This window comes from Eulemur rufifrons, chromosome 18 (genome assembly GCF_041146395.1).
Source record: "Eulemur rufifrons isolate Redbay chromosome 18, OSU_ERuf_1, whole genome shotgun sequence".
Taxonomy (NCBI): domain Eukaryota; kingdom Metazoa; phylum Chordata; class Mammalia; order Primates; family Lemuridae; genus Eulemur; species Eulemur rufifrons.
Window position 1 is genome coordinate 36,770,419 of NC_091000.1, and position 23,341 is coordinate 36,793,759.

Genomic DNA, 23,341 nt, shown 5'->3' on the forward strand with positions numbered 1-23,341 from the left:
TCCACTTAAACTGTAAAACAGAACTGTTGCCTACTTCCTCTTGATTTGGGAACTAAACATAATTTTATTTAGAATTGGGTGCTCTTTGGGTTCTTAAAACCTGAGTGCTTTTTGGGTAATTTCACCCCAAATTGTTGAATTTTTGGGTAAATCCCAGGAGCTCCAAGTTCACTCAACAGGCTGATTTATCCCACGGCTCCTTGAGAAGCCACCAGTGTGGTTGTGAAGCAAACCCCCAACTTCACAGACCAACGTATGAGGAAACTGACCCAAAAGTCAGGCGACTTGGCTTCCGGTCCTTGCGCCACCTGTGCTAAGTCACCTGATCTCTTAGGAGCTCGTCGGCTAGATGAACCAGAAGATACTACGGTCTCTTCTAAGACTAAAGTTCAGCAATTCCATGAATTATAACCAACAACATGGAAAATGGTAAGTTTAAAGCTAAGAGATTTGTATTTCTTCCAGAAGCAAACAACTCATCTTCTTGAAGCCTCCCAGGATTCTCCTGGCTAATGTGACTCTCCCTCCTCTCTGTCCCCACTGCGCTGTGCAGAGTCCTAAATGGGAAGCGTCCCATTTTGCTTGAATTAAAACTCTGATGCGCAAGTCTAGTCCTCCCCAGGAGCCTGACAGCGTCTCGGGGGCTGGCACGGTCCTGCTCACCCCCAGGTGCACCGCACAGCGGTGTTCGTAGCCACAGTGTTTTCAGTGTAATAGTGTAAATAGGCAATTTCCGAATGGAAAGGTTAAACCTGGGAGGACGGGGGTGAAAGACAAAAAGGCTACAGATGCCACAGGAGTTCAGGAGACTGAAGGTGGCCACTGGTTTGAACTTGGCAACATGGCAAAGAGAAGGAGGCGCTGACACTGAGGCCCGTGTGCCAGGCATTGTCATCTTCCTCTCGAAAGCCCTCTGAAGCAGGCACTGTCATTGTCATTTCACAGCAAGGAAGCAGAGGGTCAGAGAGGGGAACTCGTCCAAGATCACTGCCGGTAATCAGCCGAGTCAGGGGGTGACCTAACCCCACCTGACCACAGTAACACATGGAGAGCAAGAGGCCGAACATGAAGCTGACACTTTCCTTCTTGAAACTTGCCTTTTCTTTGGCTTCTGCGACACCAACGCTGTCCTAGTTTTCCTCCTACTTCTCTGCCGTCTCGTCTCCGTTTCCTCCTTCTCTGCCCAGGCTTCTCAGTCACAGGCTAGAGAGCCATGGGTCCCTCCCTCGGCCGCTCTCGCATGCTTGATGGTTCTCATCTATCCAGCAACTTCGAGTACCGCTGCTACGCCGCTAAGTCCCTGTTCCACTTCTGCTGCACCATGTACCTGTGTCCCCAAACTGTCACGCCCAACTCACCTTACAGTTCTTACACATGCTGTCCCCATGCCTGGAACACTTTTATCCCTTGGCCTCAGCCTAATCCTACTTGTCCTATGCTCACGTCTCAGCTTAGCTGCTACTTTCTTCCCCTCTACGAGAATCCGTCACTGCTGTAATCGCCACTTCTAGATGCCTGCCCTATGCGAGCTCGGCCTGTGCGGACCGCACCTCCCCATGCTTAGCACAGAGCTCAGCACACAGCAGGGTCTACATAAACATGAGCTGAACAATGAACAAACAAGAACGCTCAGATTTATACCTTCTGGAGATCCCCTGTCAGCTGCAGATCCGTGTATCCTGCCTACACGGACATCATCCTGCCGCAGCCCCCATGAACTTAGCATGTCCAAATGGAATATGGCATCCTCCTTGCCCCTTCCCTCTAACCTTACTCCTCTTCCTTTCCCTCTTACTAGACTGAGGAGTCTGTCCTCCACCGCACCTCATTGCCCAAGCAAGCAATCTGGAGTCATGCCCACGTGCGACGGTTGCTCTAGACTTGGCCTGCTTCACTTCAGCCCGGCCACTGCCACCGCAGCGCAGGCCTGGGGCATTCCTGCAGGACGTTCCCAGAGAGAATTCCTGCCTCTAGTCTGTTCTTCCACTCTGTTAGGGATGGAATGTTTGCACACCCCGCCCCCCAATTCCTACATTGAAGCCGTAACCCCCAATGTGATGGTATTAGGAGATGGGGCCTTTGGGAGGTAATTAGGCTTAGAAGAGGTCAGGAGGGTGGAGTCCCCATGATGGGATAGGTGCTGTTGTAAGAAGAGACCAGAGGGCTTTCTCTCCCTCACTGGCTCCCTTCTGTGCTCCCCTTCCTTCCCCCTCCCTCCACCCACCATGTGAGGACATGGCAGGAAGACAGCCGCCTGCAAACCAGGAAGAGGCCCTTGCCAAGGGCCGGATCAGCTAGCACCTTGATCTTGGACTTCTCAGCCTCCAGAACTATGGGGAATAAATGTCTGTTGTTTAAGTCACCCAGTGTGGGGTATTTCGTTATGTCTGAGCTGACTAAGACACACTGCATTCCTCCAGTGTGAAACCAGCAGGGCACAAGCTTGTAATCTACAGCTTCCAAGAGCTGTTGATAACGGCATACACAGCCCTCCAGATGGCCCTGGATCACCTTTGTCCCCATCTTCCCTGCCTGCTTTAGCCCCCGGCGTTCCTGGGTGTCCCAGGGCTGGCAGGCCTGCTTGTCTCTGGCACCGCACTGCCTCCCTCCCCTCTGGCAACCCCTGCTGTTCTTTGGGGCTTGGCTCCAGCATCGCCTGAGGGAAACCCTGGCCGATCTGGATCTCCCCGCCTCCCTTCGGGTCCCTTTCCCTTTTGTGCACTCACAGCGCCCGTGCACACCTCTGGCGTGACAGGATCAGACCGAGGGGACTGTTTTCTCACAGGCCTGTGTCCTTCCCAAATTTGTAAACATCTTATCTTACTCATCTTTCAACCCCTGGCCCCAGCACAGAGCAAAGGACATCATGCACAGGGAGTTGAACAAATAAATGCATTTTCACACGGGACAGAGAACATATTTAGAATCTGGAATTCACAGGGGGCGTCTGTGTCTCGTCAGGAGATCCTAAGGGAGAACAGGGAGAGCCAAAACCGGGCCCTGCCCCGTTTCTGCCGCTGACACAGAGCTCACCACAGAGGGAGAAAGAAATCCCCACCGCACTCACCTTTCCCTCACAGCAAGGTTCTGTTGCTTTAAATAGCCCAGAAAAGTGTTGAGGACCCAACTAGTCACCTTTTTTGGCTCTGCCCTAGTTTCTTTTATCACATTTTGGAAGAACTCCAGTAGGCCAACTTCATTCTGTTAAAAAAAGAAAAAAAAATTATATAAAACCTTCCAAAAAAAATGAAAGATCAGCATTCTGAAGGCAAATCTGAAACTGTCGCCCTTTGCCTCCTCTGAGACAGCTACTTTTTCTTTGCTAAACACTGAGATGTCACCAGAAAATTCTGATCACTTCCAGCTGACAGCAAGTATTCTACTTCTACTACTGTCACTATGCAGCATTTGTATAACATTTTCTCAAAAGAATAAACACATTTTAGGGAGCCTTGGCTTTGCAGACCAGAGAACGGTGAAATGCAACATGCCCCAAACTCGCTGGCCTTCCCAGTGTCGGCCTTGTGTAGCCCACCACCTTTATCCTCGAGCTGCAACCTGGGGCCACAATGTTTGGCCTGAGGTTAGTGCCCTTTCTTTTTTCAGGCCTGTCCTCTGCAGGAAGTCCTAGTGATTGCTGGAAAAAAACGTACGAAACAAAGCAAATCCAGAAAGAACAAACAGAATACTCTACCTCTGAAAAATCAAAAGTGGATCATAACTGTATTCATCTTCCCATCATCCCAAGAGGTGGACAGGAATGGTTCTGGAATGTTTCCAAAATGAGGGAGAACACGGGCACAGGAGCCCACTTAGACCACGGAACTGGTGGAGGAAGCAGCTTCCAGGCCTCCTGAGTGGAGCCGGGCACAGCTGGCTCTGTCCCTCAGCTTGCTCCGGGGAAGCGAGCAGCTGGGTGGCGCACCAAGAACACTGTACTGTTTCTCCCCCTCTGGCCCGTCAGCTCCGGTGGTCAGGGCCATGCCGCCCTTGTTCACTTTATAACCTCAGCTAAGTCAGTGCTCACTAAGTATCAGCAGACGGAACGAAGGTCTCCCATCAGTGAGTGTTTGTGTAAATCACACACGAGCCTGATCTTTACCATACCACGTTCACCTTTAAACACTGGAATTGCCACAGCTATATGCACAGCCGACCCTGAGGCACGCGTTCAGTTATACTCTATGGAGGCTTAGATAGATTTGACAGAACCAAGAAATTTAGCTAAGTCCACACCTAATATTTCAGTAAGAAAAATAAAAACCTGTTCCACCCAGGTAGGGGACGCTGAAATTTCCTAATACAGAGGGTATACATTTTAAGTAGATTTCCTTTACCTGTTGAAATTCCCATCAGACCACATTTTCCTTGAAATATTCCTTTTTAAGTTCATACTGCAGTGAAGGCTCCCACCTCGGCTCCTTTCAGAGACCCTTCATTAACCAAAAGAACTTTCTAGAAAAAGAAGATACTGGGAAGAAGCAAGATATACTAACAAAAGTGCTCTCAAAGTTTAGTGATTGTAGATGCTATAATATACACACAGGCACACAGTTACTAAAGCAGAAATTCCATAACAATAAAAAAAAAACCTACATGTCCTTTGTAACAGATAAATTCTCCAGTGATAAGCCTACTGAATAATCCCATAATCATCTCTTGAATCTCTTTTCAAGCCAATGCTATTATTCTGCTCATGCTAACCCAGGGCAAAGGCCAGCTCGGCAGCCAAAGCTTGACTGCAGATAAAGGCAAATGCAGGAACATGAAGAGGAAGTTCTGTTTAACTTATGGAAAAGTATCCAAACTTCCACAATGGTACACGAGTCACTGGGGACGCAGAAAACCGCTATCTGGCCCAAATCAGACGGGCAGAATTCCCTTTGTTCTAACGCAAACAGGCTGGCCCACTGGTGAAATGAGCTGTCAGGAGGAGAACTCTTTGCTTTGCCAAGGAAAGGTTTTCTAAATCCACCTAGAAATACTGCACTTAAACTCCCAGGCTTGGCTGAGTTGCTGGGATGTGATGAATATCTATTCCTCTACCCTTGGGTGGTTTTTTTATTGGATGGATTACACGGCAAGTCAGATTTCTGTTTGTCTTTTCACGTCAGTGCTGTGATGGAGCCTCTCTGAGCTGGAACTGCACTTCGCTGGGGGATACATGGTTTCAGTCCACAATTTAAAGCAGACATGAGTATCTGCGGCTGCGATGGGGCGAGCTACAGGGAGCGGGGCTGGAGGAGGCTGAGCTGCCGCCGCCCAGGGAATGATGGATCAATAAAAGTTGCACATGGGCTGCCAGCTCTGGCTCTTCAGAGCAGAAGCCCACTTTTCAGGGGGGGGGGAGGAAAAAAAAAAAACCTCACACGCATTCTAGTTTTCTTAGTTTTTCCATGAGATTGGCAAATGCTAATAAGCTTGGCACAAATCTCGGAAGTCTCTGGTGAACATGTCAGTGCAGCCATCTGGTTTTCTCAGAAAAACAGTGAGCCAGTAATTCCCTTACATAAAAATCATATTAAGAGCAACACAGAAAGGCCACAGCATTAGGGGACCTCTAACGTCCTCCTCAAAAGCAATAAGCAGGCATTCGACTCAGGACTAATCCATCCTGCATGGCCAGAACTGCAACTTCAGCTACACAGCGAGTCAAGCCTCCTGGCTGATGGTGACTGTAATTGTTCCTTCAAAGATGGCTCAAGTGGCAGGGACAACTGGTCCTGGCTTTTGTATAACACCACACAGTCTTTACAGCTCTAGGACTGGGAAGCAGCTTTTTCACATGTTAGTCACATTTCCCAAAACATTCAATTACACTGGAGCCCGAGCCAGCTCAGCCTTGCAGAGGCTAACAGGAGCCCTCAATGGATCTATCAATGGTCACTGTCGGCGTGAGGCAAGGCAGAGGGGTCACCCGGCCTCCACAGCCGTGCAGGGAAGGAGCCTCAGTTCACCCTTGCGTTGGGTCCTGGAAGCCATCTGCCCCGAAGCTGCCTTCTGCATTCTACCCTCGGAGATGATAAAATGTCAGAAGACTCTCCACTTGGAATAGGATGAAGGCTGATTTCTCAAATGCATTTCTTGTTCTAAGTCACACACACCCTGTGAAGATGATGAAAGGCCAGAGAGTGAGGCTGGACTATATTTATAAGGAGGGTGAAACCTGAGAGTGGCAGCTGCCCGGAGGCGGCCTCCGAGAGGATGCAGCAGCCCACAAAATGCAAGTTGTGGAACAGTCGTTCACGTGACAGGGAGTGTCCTAGTAGCTACAAGGAACCCTGCATTAGCAATCCTGGGCCACTCAAAGGCTCTCACGAGTATTTACTGATACCTGCTTGCCACAGAGATCAGCAACCGGCCCCGTGGGCGGCTGCATGAGGCCACTGCTGCTGCTAATGAAAACCATAGTTCCAGCAGGTACGGTGCTAGGTGCCAGGCATTGCTCTAAGCACCTTCTCGACATTAACTCATTTAAATCCAACAACTGCCCTATGAGCTAAGTCCTACTGGGACTCTCTTTTACAGAGGAGGACACTGAGGCACTAACTTGCTTGAGGTCACACAGCCAGAAAGCTGCAGAGCTGGGATTCGAACCTATGCAGTCTGTGCTCTTCACCTCTGTGTGGCACTGCCTTTGATGAAGGAAAGGTCATGGTCCCTGACTTCCCGGGGACTGAAACTGAGCACCTATCAGTGCCAGGCGCAATGTGAGACAAGGAGCTCAAGAGAAAGCATTTTCCCACCACCTCCATTATTTTATTTGATAGCTGCCAGCTGTTCAAAGGTTCTTCACATATTAAAAATGTTACAAGGAAATTAGCTTAGAAATTAGGAGGAGAAAATGGCAAGTTCATTTTCTGCTTTTGTCAGCCTACCCCCAGGCACTCAGCTGTGGCATGACACACACCTGTTCCCAGATCAGGGAGGAAGACAGTGGCACGGCGCCACCCATGCCATACTGGGTTCCAGGGGACAGAGGCTGGCCAGAGCCCTGCTTGGCTTCTGCATCCCCTACCCCTGCCCCAGAGAAGGCAGCGTGAGCATGCCTAGACCCAGAACAAGACAAATTCCATTGTTTCTCATACAGTTTTGGTGTCAAGCAGCCTGTATTTGACTTATGATTGCATTCTAATTCCTCTAATATGGGGAACTCACACCTAATTGGGCAGGTCATGCCTGTGGTGAGAGCAGCTGACCGAAGAGGCCCCACATGTGCAGACCGAATGGCAGTGGTGTCATCCGGGCGAGGCTCATGCACGCCATAACGTGTCATTTTGCAAAGGCACAAACTGGAGTTGTGCCATCGACTGCGCCGCAGGCGTGCTGGGGAGAGCAGCCGCCGAGCATCTGTGCAGACACTGGAAGAGGCCCGCCAGCTGCATATCCGTGGGGCTCTGGGTTCCCTCCTAGTCCTGTGAGTGTGCGCATTCTTACAAAGTGAGAAAACCAAAACTCAAACCTAACAGCCATGTACAAAATGGTCCGGAAAGAAACACCAATGGAAATGGTGTTGGGGATGGAAATGAAGCAGAGGCGCGAGAGACGGACGGCGACAGGGCAGACAGCAGAAGTCACGGCAGGATTAAGGATCAGAACATTCAGTGGGGCAGTGGCTTGGGTGGGACATGTGAACGAGTCCTCCCTCGCTTTTCATAGAAACAGGAAGTGGCTGTGAAAATCTTTCAGCGAGTGCCCCTGTGGGCAGAAACACTACTCAGCGAGAGAGGATTCTTCAGTGGGGAAAAACAAAAGGGAGTTAACTGGTGGTTAATTGGCTGGCGCAGGAGACACAACCTTCCACCTGAGTGTGTCAGGAGAAAGCCAGGGGGATCCTGAACCACCACTGCTGCCTGCAAGACTAGCACACGGGTGTGCTCTCCACGCTGTCCCAGGGAACGGGCAACGAGAAGTCTATGGTCCTGCTGTGGTCCCCGCAATTTCCACTCCAGGGTCATGTTCCCAGCAGTGCTCGGAAGCCCCTAAAATCTGAGTAAAACTCTGGTCCCAACAACTTCACTTGTGCTATGTTCCCAGCAAAGACATACTGAAAGTATGTAGACACATCTTGAGTTCAACTCGCGGCACCAGTTCTGTTCGGGGCGTGTCTAGACTAATGTGAAAATGACTTTACCTTCTCTGACATGTATTAACTCTAGGAGAGGTGCTGAAAGAAACCAATTTGGGAATAAGAATTCCCCTTGAATAGTCAAAATCCAAATAATTCAGGTAATAAAAGTTCACAGAAGACCGGCATAGTTAAAAGACGGTATCTGCAAGAATGGGACACAAGAAGTATACTGTCAAGAAATCAGTTCTGATGGTAGTCACACTTCAGTGTACCTAAAACCACTACTGTCAAATAGTCCCAACATGGAGAGAACTGTGTTGCTCAATAGGAGCTTTCTGGCTGCAGCGTAAAAACAGCAACGAAGACAGTGTGGATGTGCTCATTTCCCCAAGATCTGCCTGAATGAAACTTGAAACAATACATTTTATTTGTCCCATAAAAGCAATTATTCCATACATAGGAAAATCAGTATTCAGGAGGGGTTGGAGACAGAACCCCCTCTGGGTCCCCAAGGCTGGGCACACAGGACTTCAGCTCCTCCCTGCACTTTGTCCCCAGTGGCCAGGTTCCTGAGGGGTCACATGTCTCTGAGCACAGAGCATCCTCACCTCCCAAAGCACCTCTTCACTTGCATTGACAGAAGTGAATTGCCGGTTTTGCAGGAATAGAGTCAGAAAATGCATCTTTTTATTCAACTTTACCAGAATAAAATATTGGTTATTTTTCCAGTATATAGACTAAGTGTAAAAGCACCCTTAAGCTGGCAAGCACTGGATGCAATTTTTATGAAATGAAGAATAAAATCGATTTTGAAAATTGCATGGAGCTGAAATATGGTGCACGACAATGTTGACCAAATGGATTTTCCTTCAACAGCAGTTAGAAGGTGAGTACTTTGCACCTCAGTAAGTTTGGCCAGTCTAAAACCAGTCAACATGGTTTCAGATATTATTTCAAACTATTAGCTTTAAAGTAGTATTACATGTGGGATATATGGATATTTATCATGGGAAATTATTTTATAGGCAATTCATCCATACAGCAAACCAGGTCATTTCTAGCGTACTAGAGACTTAGAATAAAATTCTTGAAAAATAATCCATTTAACACCCAGCTGTAGTCATGGTATCTTTTCTGTTTCTTTGTCCCTTGGAGACAACTTAACCTTTTCCATGATGTCAGAAACAAACGATTATGACTTTAAATAGGCAAGAACCAGCTGGAGAAAATGAAGTTGTTCAAATAAGACCACATGTCTTGAGGCTGAATACAAAGACACATACATACACACACGCAGCAGCACAGGTGACAACTCGAGGGTTCACAATCACATTTTCTTATAGCCTCACGGGGGCCTTGCTGGGTTTTTCTACAATTCTGCCTTGCGTGTCTCTTAATGTACCGTTTAGCGCGTTGCTTGGTGTCAGTACTCTTCTCCCTGGCCGCATATTCTTGGGAGCCTGCCTGGCTGTGTTTAGATTTTTTTAGATTCGGTGAAGATTCTGCCATGTCTATCATGATCGGGGTGAGTGAGTCATCCCTCCTCTTCCAGCTGGGGAGGCAAACAGCTCTGGTTACCCTGGCAGAGCCCTCTCAGCTCCTCAGTGTCAGAGGTGAGATCTGGAACTAAGAGTCTGTCCCTGAGTCAGTGTTTTAACTCACTGCCCTGCAGGCCTACTCAGGACAGTTAGAAGCAACATGGAAAAGCTGAAGCACTTACACCTGAAAACAGCACAGGGCACCGTGGTGAGTGTGGCAGGCCCTCACGAATCACTCCACTGGGAACGCTCTGCGGTCCCTCCATGGAGATCTCCCACACGAGACGGGCTGCAGGGCTTTCCATCTGTTGCCTTCATACACAGCCAGTTGCCCTGCAAGCTCATCTCTGTTCCTCACCAAGTACCTGTTTGTGCCAGGCTGAAGGACATGAGGCCCTAGGCAAAAGCATCCCCCAGACCCCACAAACTCTACCCTACATATGTGGAGACACTTTTCTGTGATTCAGACAGAAGAAGCCAAGTGCCTACAGCAGAAAATTTTTAAAACAAAATAAATCAAACTGCAGAGGACAGCATATATTACTTTTCTTCTGACTTAATTTTTCCACTTACAAAATAGACATGATTTCTGCTTTTCATTGGTGTTGACTGATTTTCACCAGATTTAGGAGACAGCACTTTATGTTTATTTATAGGGCCAGTCTGGCCTCTTACAAACCAACAGGAGTGACAAAAATTTTTAAATGAATCTATGTTCTGTGATTGGGCTTTAGGAAACATTAGTGGGACTGTATAAAGCATAAATAGCAACAAAAGTAAAAACTCTGTTTTCTCTACTAATAAAGCAAAAGCGAACCCAAACAGCAGTTAACTAAAAGCTTTATCTCCATGTGACACTGCAGCACGTCAGACGTGCAAACAGGCAGTGGAGCTTACGGATGCAGAGCCGGGCCCTGAAGTCAGCCTGGTCTGAACTGGGCTCCGACACGGGGTTGGGAAAGTCACTTAACCAAAGCAGTTACATCTGCACACCTGTCAATGGGGACAGCAACAATACCTGCCCCAGACGGCTGTCATAAGGGCATGTTAAACAGTGGTACAAGGTAGACTGCAGAGCATGCTGCAAGCCCTTTGTACGTGCTGCTTGGGCAAACGGCTGCAATTCCTTTGCGTTCTCAGAGTGAAGTAAGGCACAGAGTTTAGGAAGAGATGTCCCCACAGAAACCAGCCTGGGAAGATCTGGCTGAGAAAAATGCACCTGCATATAATCCCGATCCTTCTAATAATTACTCCTGGAAATACTGACTCAGAGAAAAACTTGTTATGCTATTAGAATCTCTTGTTTTTCAGAATCCTAATACCTGGATCTCACCTTCCACATTTCTATTCCTTAATCTTGACACATGAGATCAGAAATTAAGGCAATTTTATGTAAGACAGAGAAGCGAGGTTGGCCAAATAGGTTGAAGTTTTAGGTGGGGCAAGATATTTATGTGGCCAGAGGAAAGAACAGTAATACAGGTTTTCTGTTGGGAAGGGATTATCAGGAGGGTCTAGGAGAGAAAATCAGAATGTTGATTTGATTTAATGTCTTAATGAAACCAGTTTGGAATGCAGGAGTCAGAGAGACCAAGTGATACACATGGTCACAGTACTTCCAGGCCTCCTCACCAGAGTTCAATGACACGTGTAACACTCCCTGATTCTCTGGGTTGTCAAAGGGTGGTTTATGGACCTGCCCTTTGGAAACAGGGTTGCTTTTACCAGGAACACTACTTCTCCTGGGATTTTTCCTGTGCACTCAACAGCGCCCTGTTCATTCACCCGGGCACTGAGTGCCTACTGTGTGCCAGATCTTGTGACAGATGCTCAGGTATGATGTTAGAGTTCTGTAAATATCAAGGATAATGTTAATAACACATAATTCAGTGCCGATGGCATAATAAAATAATGAGATAACTTAAAGACTAGAGTTAAATTCTGAAATGTTTTTATTATTTGTGGGTAGAGCATGTGTGTGGGGGTGGGAATGTGCGTAGTGCTTAATTTAATAAGCCATCGGAAGGCACGGAGCCGGAGTGAAGCTCTGCAGAGCTCACCTCCACCACTGCTATTTATTTAATGAATACTCCTGGGTACTCTTTAAATTGAAAGATGGTTCATTAGATTTGTGCATCTGCCCTTCTCAGCAATCTGTTGTGTTTCTGATGAAGGCAGGAAAAAACACGAACATATCATTTTCGGGTATGAGTAACTCAGCTTCCAATGATTACAAAGTCATAAAGGACTCAGGCTGCCTAATTTCAGGAAAACAATTTGTCTGAACCGTCGTTCTCTTTCCATTTCCATCTCTTTCCATTCTCACTCATCTTGGAAATTTGAAGTATTAGCCCTTAAAAAAAAAACAACTAATCACCCAATACATTATCTGCAAGCTATAAAAGTAAGCGTGTTCTTAGGATATTAAAAAATAAGTCATTTCAAAAATGGCTAAAAAAATCACCTCCTTCTTGAAGTTTTCCTTTTTCATCCCAATCAAGTTAATTGCTACCTCCTCTAGGCTCTGATCCTACCTTATACATCTATCTATTGCATATTGCATATTGCAATCTGTCTAGGGGTTGGCTAGCTATAGTGTCATGTATATATAAATATATATATATATAAAAATATATATATATATAAATATATATATATAAATATATATATATATAAATATATATATATATACATATAAATATATATATATAAACTCTTAGATTCTTTTTTTGTCTCTGTCTCAGTACCTACTACGCAGGAGATGCTAATAATAATACTGAATTCCATAATCAAAGGTAAGTTTCTCTACATAGGGCCTTAAACTATTAAAACAGAGATTCACTCATTTGCTACCCCTTAGCAAACATTTATCCAAGGCCCACTAGGTTTTGGCACCATAGAGGAGAAATGAATGAAGACTGGGACATAAACACAAATGCAGAAATGTCCCTGCCCTCACGGAGCTTATGCTCAGTGAGGTGTATATGTCCTCATCATACGTTCATCGAAGACCAAGTGTGACAATCCACTGGAGATGTCCTCTGAAGGGGGCATATATTTTCAGACAGTGCCTTGAACACAAATAGTCATTTCCTTGAGAGGAGATTCTGAAAGGTCCTTTCACTTCTCTTATTGAGAAAGTGGATATACAAAACAAAGAAAAGTAACATATTTAGTGCATTCTTCTCTGAAATCACAGCCTTGAGCAAAGAAACAGCCAAGGAATGTTGGTTCAGCATGCACTACCTCACGCCACATGGAGAGCAGTGGCTGATGTCTCTGAGGCTGAGTAGCTTGGTCCCTGCCCTCCCATCCCCTGTGTAATCTGGCAAATAGTAATAAAATGCTGTTCTGGAATTCAGTATGTATTTCAAGTAGGCTGGAAATTAAAGTGGTCAAGATGGTGGGAAAGATGTGTAAGACTAAAAATCAGTTTTGTTACCTCACCCTAGGAAAACTATACACATTGTAAGAGGCTTCATGTTACGAGGTGTTCTGTATTGAATGCTGACCGATTCACAGTCAAAGACATGACATTAAGCACTGCTGGTGTGCTAATCTGTGCTGAGTAACAGAGAAGATGAAACGGTCCTTGCCTTCGAGATGCTGAACAAGATAAACGAATAAATAATTAAAATAGTGATATAATCACAGAGGTATGAATAAGATACAACAGCAGCCCATAAGAGGCAGTGAGCAACTCTGCTTCTCAAAGTAAAGGATTTATGGATGCTAAACAGAGAATCATTCATTCAACACACATTTCATTACCTACCTTATACTATAAACTGCTAGGATGCTGTTACTGAGGTATATCAATATACATATAAATATGTACATTCTAACATCCCTATGTAGTTATTGGCCATTTAAAAAGCAAAAAAATCCAGAATTTCCACAGATTCTGCTGCTCTGAAAGATGAGTGCGGCATATACCTACTCCCTGAAAGACGCAGCAACAAAACTTTCCACCTCCTCCCTCACAGACGGGAACAAGACAACTGTGACAAAACGCGACGCTCACTGATGCCATGTCACTTTCATGTTGCCATGACAAAGAAAACTGCAAAGCCCCAAACAGCTTTGAAAAGGATGGAAAATCCCTAAGCAGAGCTCAGTAGTGTCAGACGCTCTACAGGCCCCTTCAGATGCATCCTCAAGCCTCAAAGGACGGACACTTTAGTCAGAGTTTTCAGCATTTCGTGTGGAATACATGTTTTCTTCTATGATTGGTAAAACAACTGGCTGGCTTTTGAGACTCTAACATCCTGCCAGACCCTGTCATGGTTCAATAGTGCTAGACATCCAGAAACCCTATACGTTGAATTCCCTTTGTCTTTCAGACACACGGGAAAACACTCATCCATAACATTTGGACTGTCTTTAAGAAGTCTCCATGGCTACCGTGAGCAGGTGTTTGTTTCTACAATGAAGAAACGACTAATACGAGAGTGAGTTTCATTTTCCAGTGTCATGAGGAGCATTTACCATAAAGGGGAGTGAGCACAAGTAACTGTGCCCATTCTTGTCAGCAGCATCGAGAGCACAACTGAAGCAACCTGCCCGCTCCACTCACAGCCCCCAGCCGCCCACTGTGCGTGGAGGCCCCCGCAGAGCACCACCCAGTCTGCAGTCTGCCGCATCTGATCAATACCTACCAGCAAAGTGAAGCTGTGCTCCGGCAACATCCCATACTGCTGAATGAGCCTCTCTCGCGTCACACTGGGGAGCTCAGGGAGTTTCTCCCGAATCTGGTCAACGTTGATCACTTGCTGTGAGTCTGCACCTGCAGGCAGAGATGTGGTATCGTAGAGCCACAGGGGAGGCAGGTTGGGTTCCGGCATGAACCTAGGCAAAGAGGAGACCGGATATGAATCTGGAGTATGTGGATTAATGGGAAGAATAAATTCTACCATTAATTATGAATGTTTCTGTGTTTAGATGCCATGTTACTTGCAAATATTTTCTAGTGTCCTATTACATCAACTCTGTTTCCCAGGAAAGTCTCTGCACGAGTGTAAAAACCAGCAAACCCACCACTCTCCATGCTTACACAGTAATAGTAATGATGAGTGAAATAAGCATAACACATGGTTGAAGCCACACTATGACTTACAGTTGTGGATAATCCATTCCACAATTCACAGAGAACTGGGTATACGGTCGTATGTCACTTAGTGACAGGGATGCACCCTGAGAAATGTGTCATCAGGTGATTTTGTTGTTGTGCGAACATCCTAGAATGCGCTTACACAAACCTAGATGGCACAGCCTACCACACACCTAGGCTGTATGGTATAGCCTATTGCTGCTCTAGGCTACAAACCAGTGGAGCATGTTACTGTACTGATAGTCTAGGCAACTGTAATACAATGGTAAATATCTGTGTACCTAAACATAGAAAAGGTACAGTAAAAATACAGTGTTACAGTCTCATGGGACCACCACCACGTATGCAGTCCGACACTGATAGAAACATCACTTTACAGTGCATGACTATAAAGTCATAAAGACATAGACTAGAAAAAATAGGACCAAATAAAGAACAATTTACTTATTCGGAAAAAAGATGACTTCTCTCATTTTAAAATTTCTACTATTTTTAGCATTATTTGTATTAATATAATAAATAAAAAGTCACAGAAAAAAACTTACTTTCTTAAGCGGTAGAAGAAATGAATGGATTTTGCCCAAATACAATGTGGAGGCCAGATGGGAGTGGGGAGAACAGGTGGAGCACATGGCATTTTTAGGGAAGCGGAACTACTCTGTATGACACTGTGATGGTGGACACATGTCATTTATACACATGTCAAAACCCATCAAAATGTATAAGGCAAAGAGTGAACTCTAATGTAAACTATAGACTTTAGTCAATAATAAGGTATCAGTATTGGTTCATCCTTGTAACAAATGTACCACAGTAAAGCAAGATGTTAATAACGGGAGAATTTGTGCGTACGTGTGGAGAGGGGAGGGAGTATGTGAGAACTCTTGGTACTTTCTGCTCAGTTTTGCTGTAAACCTAAAACTGCTCTAAAAAATAAAGGCAATTATTTTTTTTAAAATGTGGAGGCTGCACCACTGCATATAATCTTACGGAAAAAAGATGTCTCTCCCTGTTCTATTCCGGTACTAACATTTTCTCTTTGCTCCTTCCTATTTGTCGAAGGGCTTATGTCAAAGCAGGTAATGCACAGTAAATGGTGGCTTGAAGGTAACAGATAAGAAGTGCAAGCAAACCATCACCTCAGTGCCAAATCTCTGCTACGGATCAGTCTGACTTCTGAAGGCAAGAGGAAGCAAAAGGGAGGCTTTGCGAAACTCACAATTAACTCGAGAGATGGAGCGGAAGCCACTGGCTGAGTTAAAAGCCAAATTCCATGCTCGGTAGGAAAGCAGCACAAAGCGTAGGGAGCAACATTAAAGAACAAAGAAGGTTGTTGGGAAGAACAGACTAAAACTGGGAGATCACAGTAATTAAAATAATTTTGAGTTTGACAGACGCATGATAGGCGTCCTTGGGGTGAGGTTCACTCCAAGGGTTTGTGAGTTTCTTATTTCCTACATAATGATGCTACATTTGATCCTCATTGACAGCAACAGCTACACTTACATCTTTCTGCATTGCACAAAGGAAAGGTGGGCTAATCTCAACAACTCCGTTGCATAAAACCTCAATCTTGGCAATCTGCTAAACTCGATGGGAAAAATAAAAGGTTCCATTTATCTTAAGCCTATCATTATTTGCTATATTATCTGTGGGTCTCATATTAAGTCCAACTTGTTTAATTTATCAATGAAGTAGCATCATCTGAGGTTTGAAGGGAGCTGCCATTAACATATACATCTCTTTTTTCATTTCTTATGGAGGAATTTAAGCATATTACTGAATTTGTCATTTAATGTAAGAATAAGAACAGCCTAAGCCCCAACCTCAAATGCCATCCTCTTAGCTCAGCTACATAACTTTGACACAGAAATGAGTGAACAAGTGTATTCCAACAGTTGAATCCTGTCAAGACACTCTGAGCTACCAAATCACAAAAATAATACTTCTCCCAGTATACACGTAACATAGGAAGTCTAGATATTCTATCTTATAACTGTAACAAAAAGTGATTCCTAAACACTATTCAGGATTATTATGCTGATCTTTAAATGGATTTGAAATTTGCCCCAACCCCAAATATGTAATGGTATTTTGCCATGAGAGTAACCCACCTGTAGTCCTGTTTTCCTTCTTTGTCTCTCATCGGCACGGTGCACCTACGATAGTTAAATAAGAACACATTAAACAAACACCGCACACAGCACTGGCTCGCCTACATGCAGAGGTTTCCCCTGCCAATAAGGGACACAAATCCAAGCTCTTCAGCTTTCTACAGATGTGTATATGAATACATGAAAAAATTATAAAGGAAAGAGACATGTTTAGGATGACAATTAAAAAAGAAAAAAAGGAGATGTAGCTAATATCTGCAGCTTTTAGCCAGCTCAAATTCCAGGCTTTTGAGCTTTTTTCCCGCATTCTGTTTAAAGTATAAAATCCTCAAAATTCTGAGTCAGAAAATTAGGGTCAAAGTTATCTAAACCAAAAAAAGGCCTCTCTACAACCAGGCCTTCGCTCTCTCCTACCTCTAGCTTATGCTGGTAGATGTCTGATACATTATTTAAGGAAGTAAAAATTCCTGCCACAGAGCAGGCAAGCTGGAAGTAAGGGAAGGCCCAGGCCCTCAGACAAAGCGCTCATGTCCTATTTGGGTCAGTTCGAATCTCCTAACAGCCTCAGAGGGTGTTTTCTATCCCTTTAGGATACAGTATTTTTCTAATTTTACTAGTGAGGAAACCACAGTGCAGAGAAGCTAAATACCTTCTTCAAGATCCCATGGCTGGTCTGTGGCTGAGCCCAGACCTCTTGTGCCCCACCTGGCTGTGGTCAAGATGCTCTCAATGAAAACTCACCCCAGCTTGTAATCAAATGAGCGCGTTTCATTCAGAATTTCACCTCCATTCTCAAGTTCTTTGATTTGCCTCTGAATTTCATAGTCTAAGAAAAACATAGTAATTTAGTCACATATTTTGATTATACCTTTTATCCAGTTAAGCAATAATTACCTTTCTCAATCTTTAAGTTAAAAAATAATCAGGAAGAGGATTGTTTAGAATAATCTGTCCCTTATACGCTGTATTTTCTTCTCACTGCCATCATAGAATATTGGTGCTGGGAAGGGCCTTGGGCAGCCCTGTTCCCTGAGTTTTTGAGACAGCTCAGGTTCAGATCTAGGAATGCTGCCTCTACCAAGGGTTCTTACCCTGGGATCCATGGGTGAGCTTCAAAAGGTTCTGGTACCCTCTGAGATTATATACAAAATGCAGGGGTGTGTGTATGTATATCTTTTGGAGAGAGTCCAGAATTTCCATTCTATTTTCAAAGGGATTTATAACCCTAAACGATTAAGAACAACAGCTCCAAGACATGTTCCTGCACCACTGAACAACGCAGGCTGTGATCATCAAAACATGGCCACACTTGCTAAGCTTCTTTGAGAAAACAGCTTGAGTCTCCCCTTAACTCCCCATCTCACCATGCACCACGCTCCCTCGCCCAAATCCAAACCCTTTTATCTCAGCTGCTAAGCAGTAGCAACGCCAAAATGTGTCAGTTTTTGCTCCTCATCTCCCCGACTCCAATGCTGTCCTTGGTTGGCAGGAGATGATGACCAAAAGGCCCAACTAAGGGAGAAAAAGGTGGTGGAAAAATCACAGGCTTGGAGAAGTCAGCCCATGATAGTAAAGCTTCGGTTCTTCCAGTCTGAGTCAGACCACAGGGAGATTCTCTCTCAGACTGTTCCTCCAAAGAGTACTTCAGAGGATAAGAGAAGGGTGGGGACAGCCAAAAACATGCCAGGGGTCTCCTTCGTAACTCATTACAGATTAATCTATCCCAAATCTGTTTGCTTGGTTTTTTTTTAGGTTACCTTCACTGCCTCTTAAAATAATCGGTCCCAAAACACTACCACCTTTAAGGTGAAGTAGAACTTTCTTCCATCTGTTCTAAGCTTCCCCCTCCAAAACTTGGGTTATAAGAGTTTTCCCTGACTCAAACCTTTCATGGCTTCAGAAACATAGATTGTGGCCCCTTTCAGAGCCAGAAGAGTTCACCGTCTGCAGTCTGTCTTCATATGGGGACCCTCTCCTTCCCTTCCCCCTAGAAGTCTATTTCCCCTCCCCTGGAATTGGCTTTGAATTCAACTTGCTTTGAAGAGAATGTGTTGGAATGGTAGCTGTGAGTTCTACAGCTTAGGACTCAAGAGGCCTTAAGGCCTTTGTCCTCCTGGAAGGCTCCCACAGCCACATAAGAAAGCCCCAGCTAGGCAAGTGAATGAAGGAAGACCACGTGGGTAAAGAAGCCTGGCAGACACCTGGCCCCAAGGTCCCATCCGTGAGGCTGCCACACCCTTTGTGTCAGCTGGCGGCCGGTTTCCCACAGCCGCATGAGTGAGCCGAGGCAGGACCAGCAGAAGAACCACCCAATCCAGAGAACTGTGAAACTGAAAATGGTTATTGTGTGAACCACAAGATTTTGGGGTGGCCTGTTACACAGCAAGAGACAGATGATGCAAAGTACAGCTGGAGGTAAGAGCTGGCACTCACCTATGGCTTTGGCCAAGAACCGGATACTGTTGAGATTCTTCACCTCCGTTCGAACGCCCAAAGGCTCCCCAGGGTGATGCACGGATACGTTGGCATCCACTCTCAACTGGCCCTCTGGAAGGTGAGGGAAAAAACAGCTCTTTAGAAATTATCTGAGGCAACTTAGTCTTTTTTAAAGTGGGAGAGTGTGGAAGTAAGCAATATCTCACTCTATGTACTATGTCATTACAGCAACCTAGCTTTAGAGAAGGCGCGGCTGGTTCTGAAGGCCACGGCTGGTACTTCTGTCCATCTGGAGGAGTTACAGCCTTAAGGCATCTGAGGCGTGTGCCTGTATGTGTGTGTACATTGACGTATGTGTTTGTCATGTACATCACACACAGGAGAGAAGAAAATTTTTGGATATAACAGTTGGGAGGATCTAATTTCTTTTGTGCTAAATAAGAAAAACAACACTATTAAAAGGGAGATTTACTCTGCAGTTTTATTTTGAAGTTTTTTTCAAAGTATCAAAGCTGAGTTGGGAGGAAGGCCTCAAAAATGATTGATTATCTGATAACCTTACCCTGCTCTCCAAAGGAATGCGGATTTCTAACAGTGATTCCAGGAGATTTAGGAGAGAGTCCTTGAGAATTTACAGCTCAAGGGTAAGAGCTGAAACCTAGGCTTTTTCCCTCCTCTTTCCCCCAGGTACTGTAATAATCTCTTCCTTCCACAAACACGACTCTGCATCCTTTCTGATCACTGCAAGGATCTGCCGCAGCAGAAAGACGGCGCTGCTAGGAAGTAGGGGGTCTACGGTGGGACTCAGAAGGGGGCTGACCCCATCCCGGGAGCACCTTCTCTGACCCCGAAAGCCCCTTCGGATTAGGAGCAACGACTCCTAAAGAAGCAGGTAACACGTGGAGAGGACTAAAAGGCTCTTGAGGATGAGAGAGAGGGAAAAATCCCAAGACAAAGAGAGAGATGAAGATAAGAAATAATCCACATTTTGCACCTTACAAAGTAACGCTCAGATGTTCTAGTCTCTAATTTCATTACAACATTAAAATCCTGGATTTTATTTTCCTAGGTAAGTTTTTATGAAGTAATCTGCCAAACCTGAGTGTCCTGATGGGCTGAATAAATTCAATTTCCAAGATTTCAAAGCAAAAATATATTAAAATAATAAAATAGTATAAAAAAATTCCATGCCAAGAAAAGGAGACCTTTGGAACTGGTTCTGTGTCATTCTCCCAGCGTGAGCTGCGGGGCTCAAGCCTGCACCAACTTGCGGCCTGCCCTTCGCCCCACTCACACCCTGCATGGCTCCAAAGGCCACTAGGGACAGTCAGGGAAAAGACGCCTTTCAGCTCAGAAATGACTCTAGCTGTATCTTTAGCACTGACTTCTCAACATTTTTACAAAAATTCTGTAGCCCCTTATTTTAAACACCTTGTGGACAAGTTGTGCTTATCTGAATCTCAAGAAGTCCTAACTATTCCCCATACCATCGGACTCTTGGTCTGGGAACCCTGAAGTCATCCTCCACTTCTTTGTTCTCTTTGCCCCTTAAATCCATACTGACAATTAGAACCTATCCGGTCTTCCCTCCAAACATCCCTCATATCTGTCACTTCCTTTCCATTTCCACTGCAGGTCTCGGAACGGCAGGCCTAGGTTACAGGATCGCATCCTGACTCAACGTGGCAACGCCTCCTTGTCCAGTCACCCGCAACATGGCTGCGACTGCCACCCTGCCACAACAGTTTTCATCATTCCTGTTGCTTACTCAAGCACACAAGCAGTTTCACTGGATTATTTCTGCTTGGTATACAAGAGCCCTCATCTGGTCTCAGGTGACACAATCTATATTTTCCCAATACTCATTCCGGGAGAAAGCTCTCCTCCAGTCAGGGCAGCCTTCTGCACACAACTCTCTGTCTACTCCCATCAGCGTTACTGTCTTCTCTTCAACCTCTGCTCACCCTTCAAGGTTTGTTACCTCCTTCTCCTGAAACCTTCACCAATAAGCTAGCCTCCACTGGCGGGTCCTCGGAACCCCTAGAAGACACACAGTCTATACCACAGAACTTAGTCCGTGACTCTAGTCTACTGTGCATGAGCCTTTTCTTTCAGACCAGAATGGGAGGGCCCTGAGGACCAGGCCAGATTTTAATTCCCTCTTGCTTTCTCAGGGATAGCACTCTTTCAGTTACCCCACATCAGGCACTAACCTCTTCCTCAGCATTCCCTCTGATATAGACACATGCAATAATATGTCTCATTTTAAAAACAAACGAAAATCCCAAAACCTACTCTCTTGAACTCAATTCTCAATCCATTGGTCATTCTCCTATCGTTTCCCTCGTTTCCTTTTTGGCAAAGTTTCTCAAACAAGTTTTGTTTGCATATATTGGCTCCACTGTCTCATCTCCCATTTACTCCTAAACCCACCTCAGCCTGGCTTCTGTCCCACCTCTCTGAAAATGCCCTTGTCAGAATCGCCAACAACCTCCCAGCTGCCAAATACAATGGACACAGGACATGTGTGTCTTCACTTTACTGGATACCTCAGCTGCATGTGATGTATCAACTAATCCTTCCTTCTTTTTTTATCTTTTTAGAGACAGGGTCTCACTCTGTCACTCAGGCTGGAGTGAAGTGGTGAAATCATAGCTTGCTGTAACCACGAACTCCTGGGCTCGAGGGTTCCTCCTGCCTCAGCCTCCCAAATAGCTGGGATTACAGGCACATGCTACCACACTTCGCTAATTTTTAAAAAATTTTTTATAGAGATGAGATCTTGCTAAGTTGCCCAGGCTGGTCTTGAGCACCTGGGCCCAACTGATCCTCCCTGCTTGGCCTCTAATCCTTCCTTCTTGAAATACCGTCCTATCTTAGTTTCTGTGGCCTTTTGCTCTCTTGGTTTTCCTCCTACCTCCCTGGATGGTATTTCCTTTTCCCTTGCTAGTGCCTTCTTTCCCATCCAAACTCAGGGTCCTCTTCCTTGCTTAGACGGCCTATGCAGGGGTATGTGGTTTTAAACCCCACCTTCGTGCCAATGATGCCGCAATCTCTCTCCTCTGCCCAGACCTCTCTGGGCTCCACACTTACACCTCCAACATCCACTTGACGCCTCCACTTGGAGGCCTCACAGGGATCTCAATTACCAAAAATAAACCCTTCACAAAGACAATCTTGTCCTTATCTTCCGATTTCAGTAAACAGCATCACCATAGCTCTCCACACTTCCTTGAAGGCATCCTTGCTTTTTCCTGTCTCTTACCTCCCATACCAGCCTGTTACAAAATCCTGTTATTTCTAAAAACCATCTTGAATCTACACATCTCTCCATCTTCACTGCCACCAGCACCATCCAAAACAGCATCATCTTCCATCTAAACTACTGCAAAAGATTCTCAACTGGTATCATGGCTTCTATTCTTGCCCTTCTGAAATCCACTTCCCACAGAGTGGCCAGAGTGGTTTTCCAAAACGTTAATCAGACTACATCATTCCCTTGCTTAAAAAACCTTTCAGTGATTTCGCATCGCACTTAGGTTGAAATCTAACCTTCTTGCTGTTATCTGTAATCTACCCCTTGCCTACCTTCACACAGTGTCATCTGATGCCACCGCCTCTTAGGTTTCCCCACAGTGGCCTTGTACCTTGCTCACCTCTCATTCTAAACTCTCTCAGCTCAGGGCCTTTCCCTCAGCAGTTCCCTGGAATGCTCACCCCTGGTTCCGTGCTGTCTGGGGCTGTGAGTCATTCTGCAGGTCTTAAATAAAGTCACCTCCTCTGAGAGGCCTTAAAAAACATCATCACCTTCCAGAGTTATTCTGTATAACGGGACCCCATTTATTTCCTTGAAGCACTTGTCACTATAATTATTTTATTTGTTTATGTATTTGTCTTGCTCATGCTTACAGCTCTCCGTGGCAGGAAGAGTGTCTTTTTCAGAACCTAGGGCTGTGTCTGGCACATGGTGATTGTTCAATAAATTAAACATTATTGAATAATGAATGCCCAAACTGGTATTTTCCCGAACAATGAGTAAGCAGACGGGTTTCTATGCCACTGTAGGTTCCTG

The 23,341-nt window shown here is 45.3% G+C and overlaps 1 protein-coding gene across 2 annotated transcripts in view; it reads right to left on the reverse strand.

Moving 5' to 3' along the window:
* GATB (glutamyl-tRNA amidotransferase subunit B) overlaps nucleotides 1-23,341 on the reverse strand; it is a 72,736-nt gene that overhangs the window by 13,792 nt on the left and 35,603 nt on the right. For both annotated transcript variants that reach the window (XM_069493139.1, XM_069493138.1), the window contains exons 6-10: nucleotides 19,267-19,380; nucleotides 17,575-17,659; nucleotides 16,834-16,878; nucleotides 14,268-14,457; nucleotides 3,068-3,201 (exon numbers count right to left, since the gene is read on the reverse strand). In XM_069493139.1, the coding sequence (XP_069349240.1) occupies nucleotides 3,068-3,201; nucleotides 14,268-14,457; nucleotides 16,834-16,878; nucleotides 17,575-17,659; nucleotides 19,267-19,380 (568 nt within the window). The remainder of the gene's footprint in view (nucleotides 1-3,067; nucleotides 3,202-14,267; nucleotides 14,458-16,833; nucleotides 16,879-17,574; nucleotides 17,660-19,266; nucleotides 19,381-23,341) is intronic.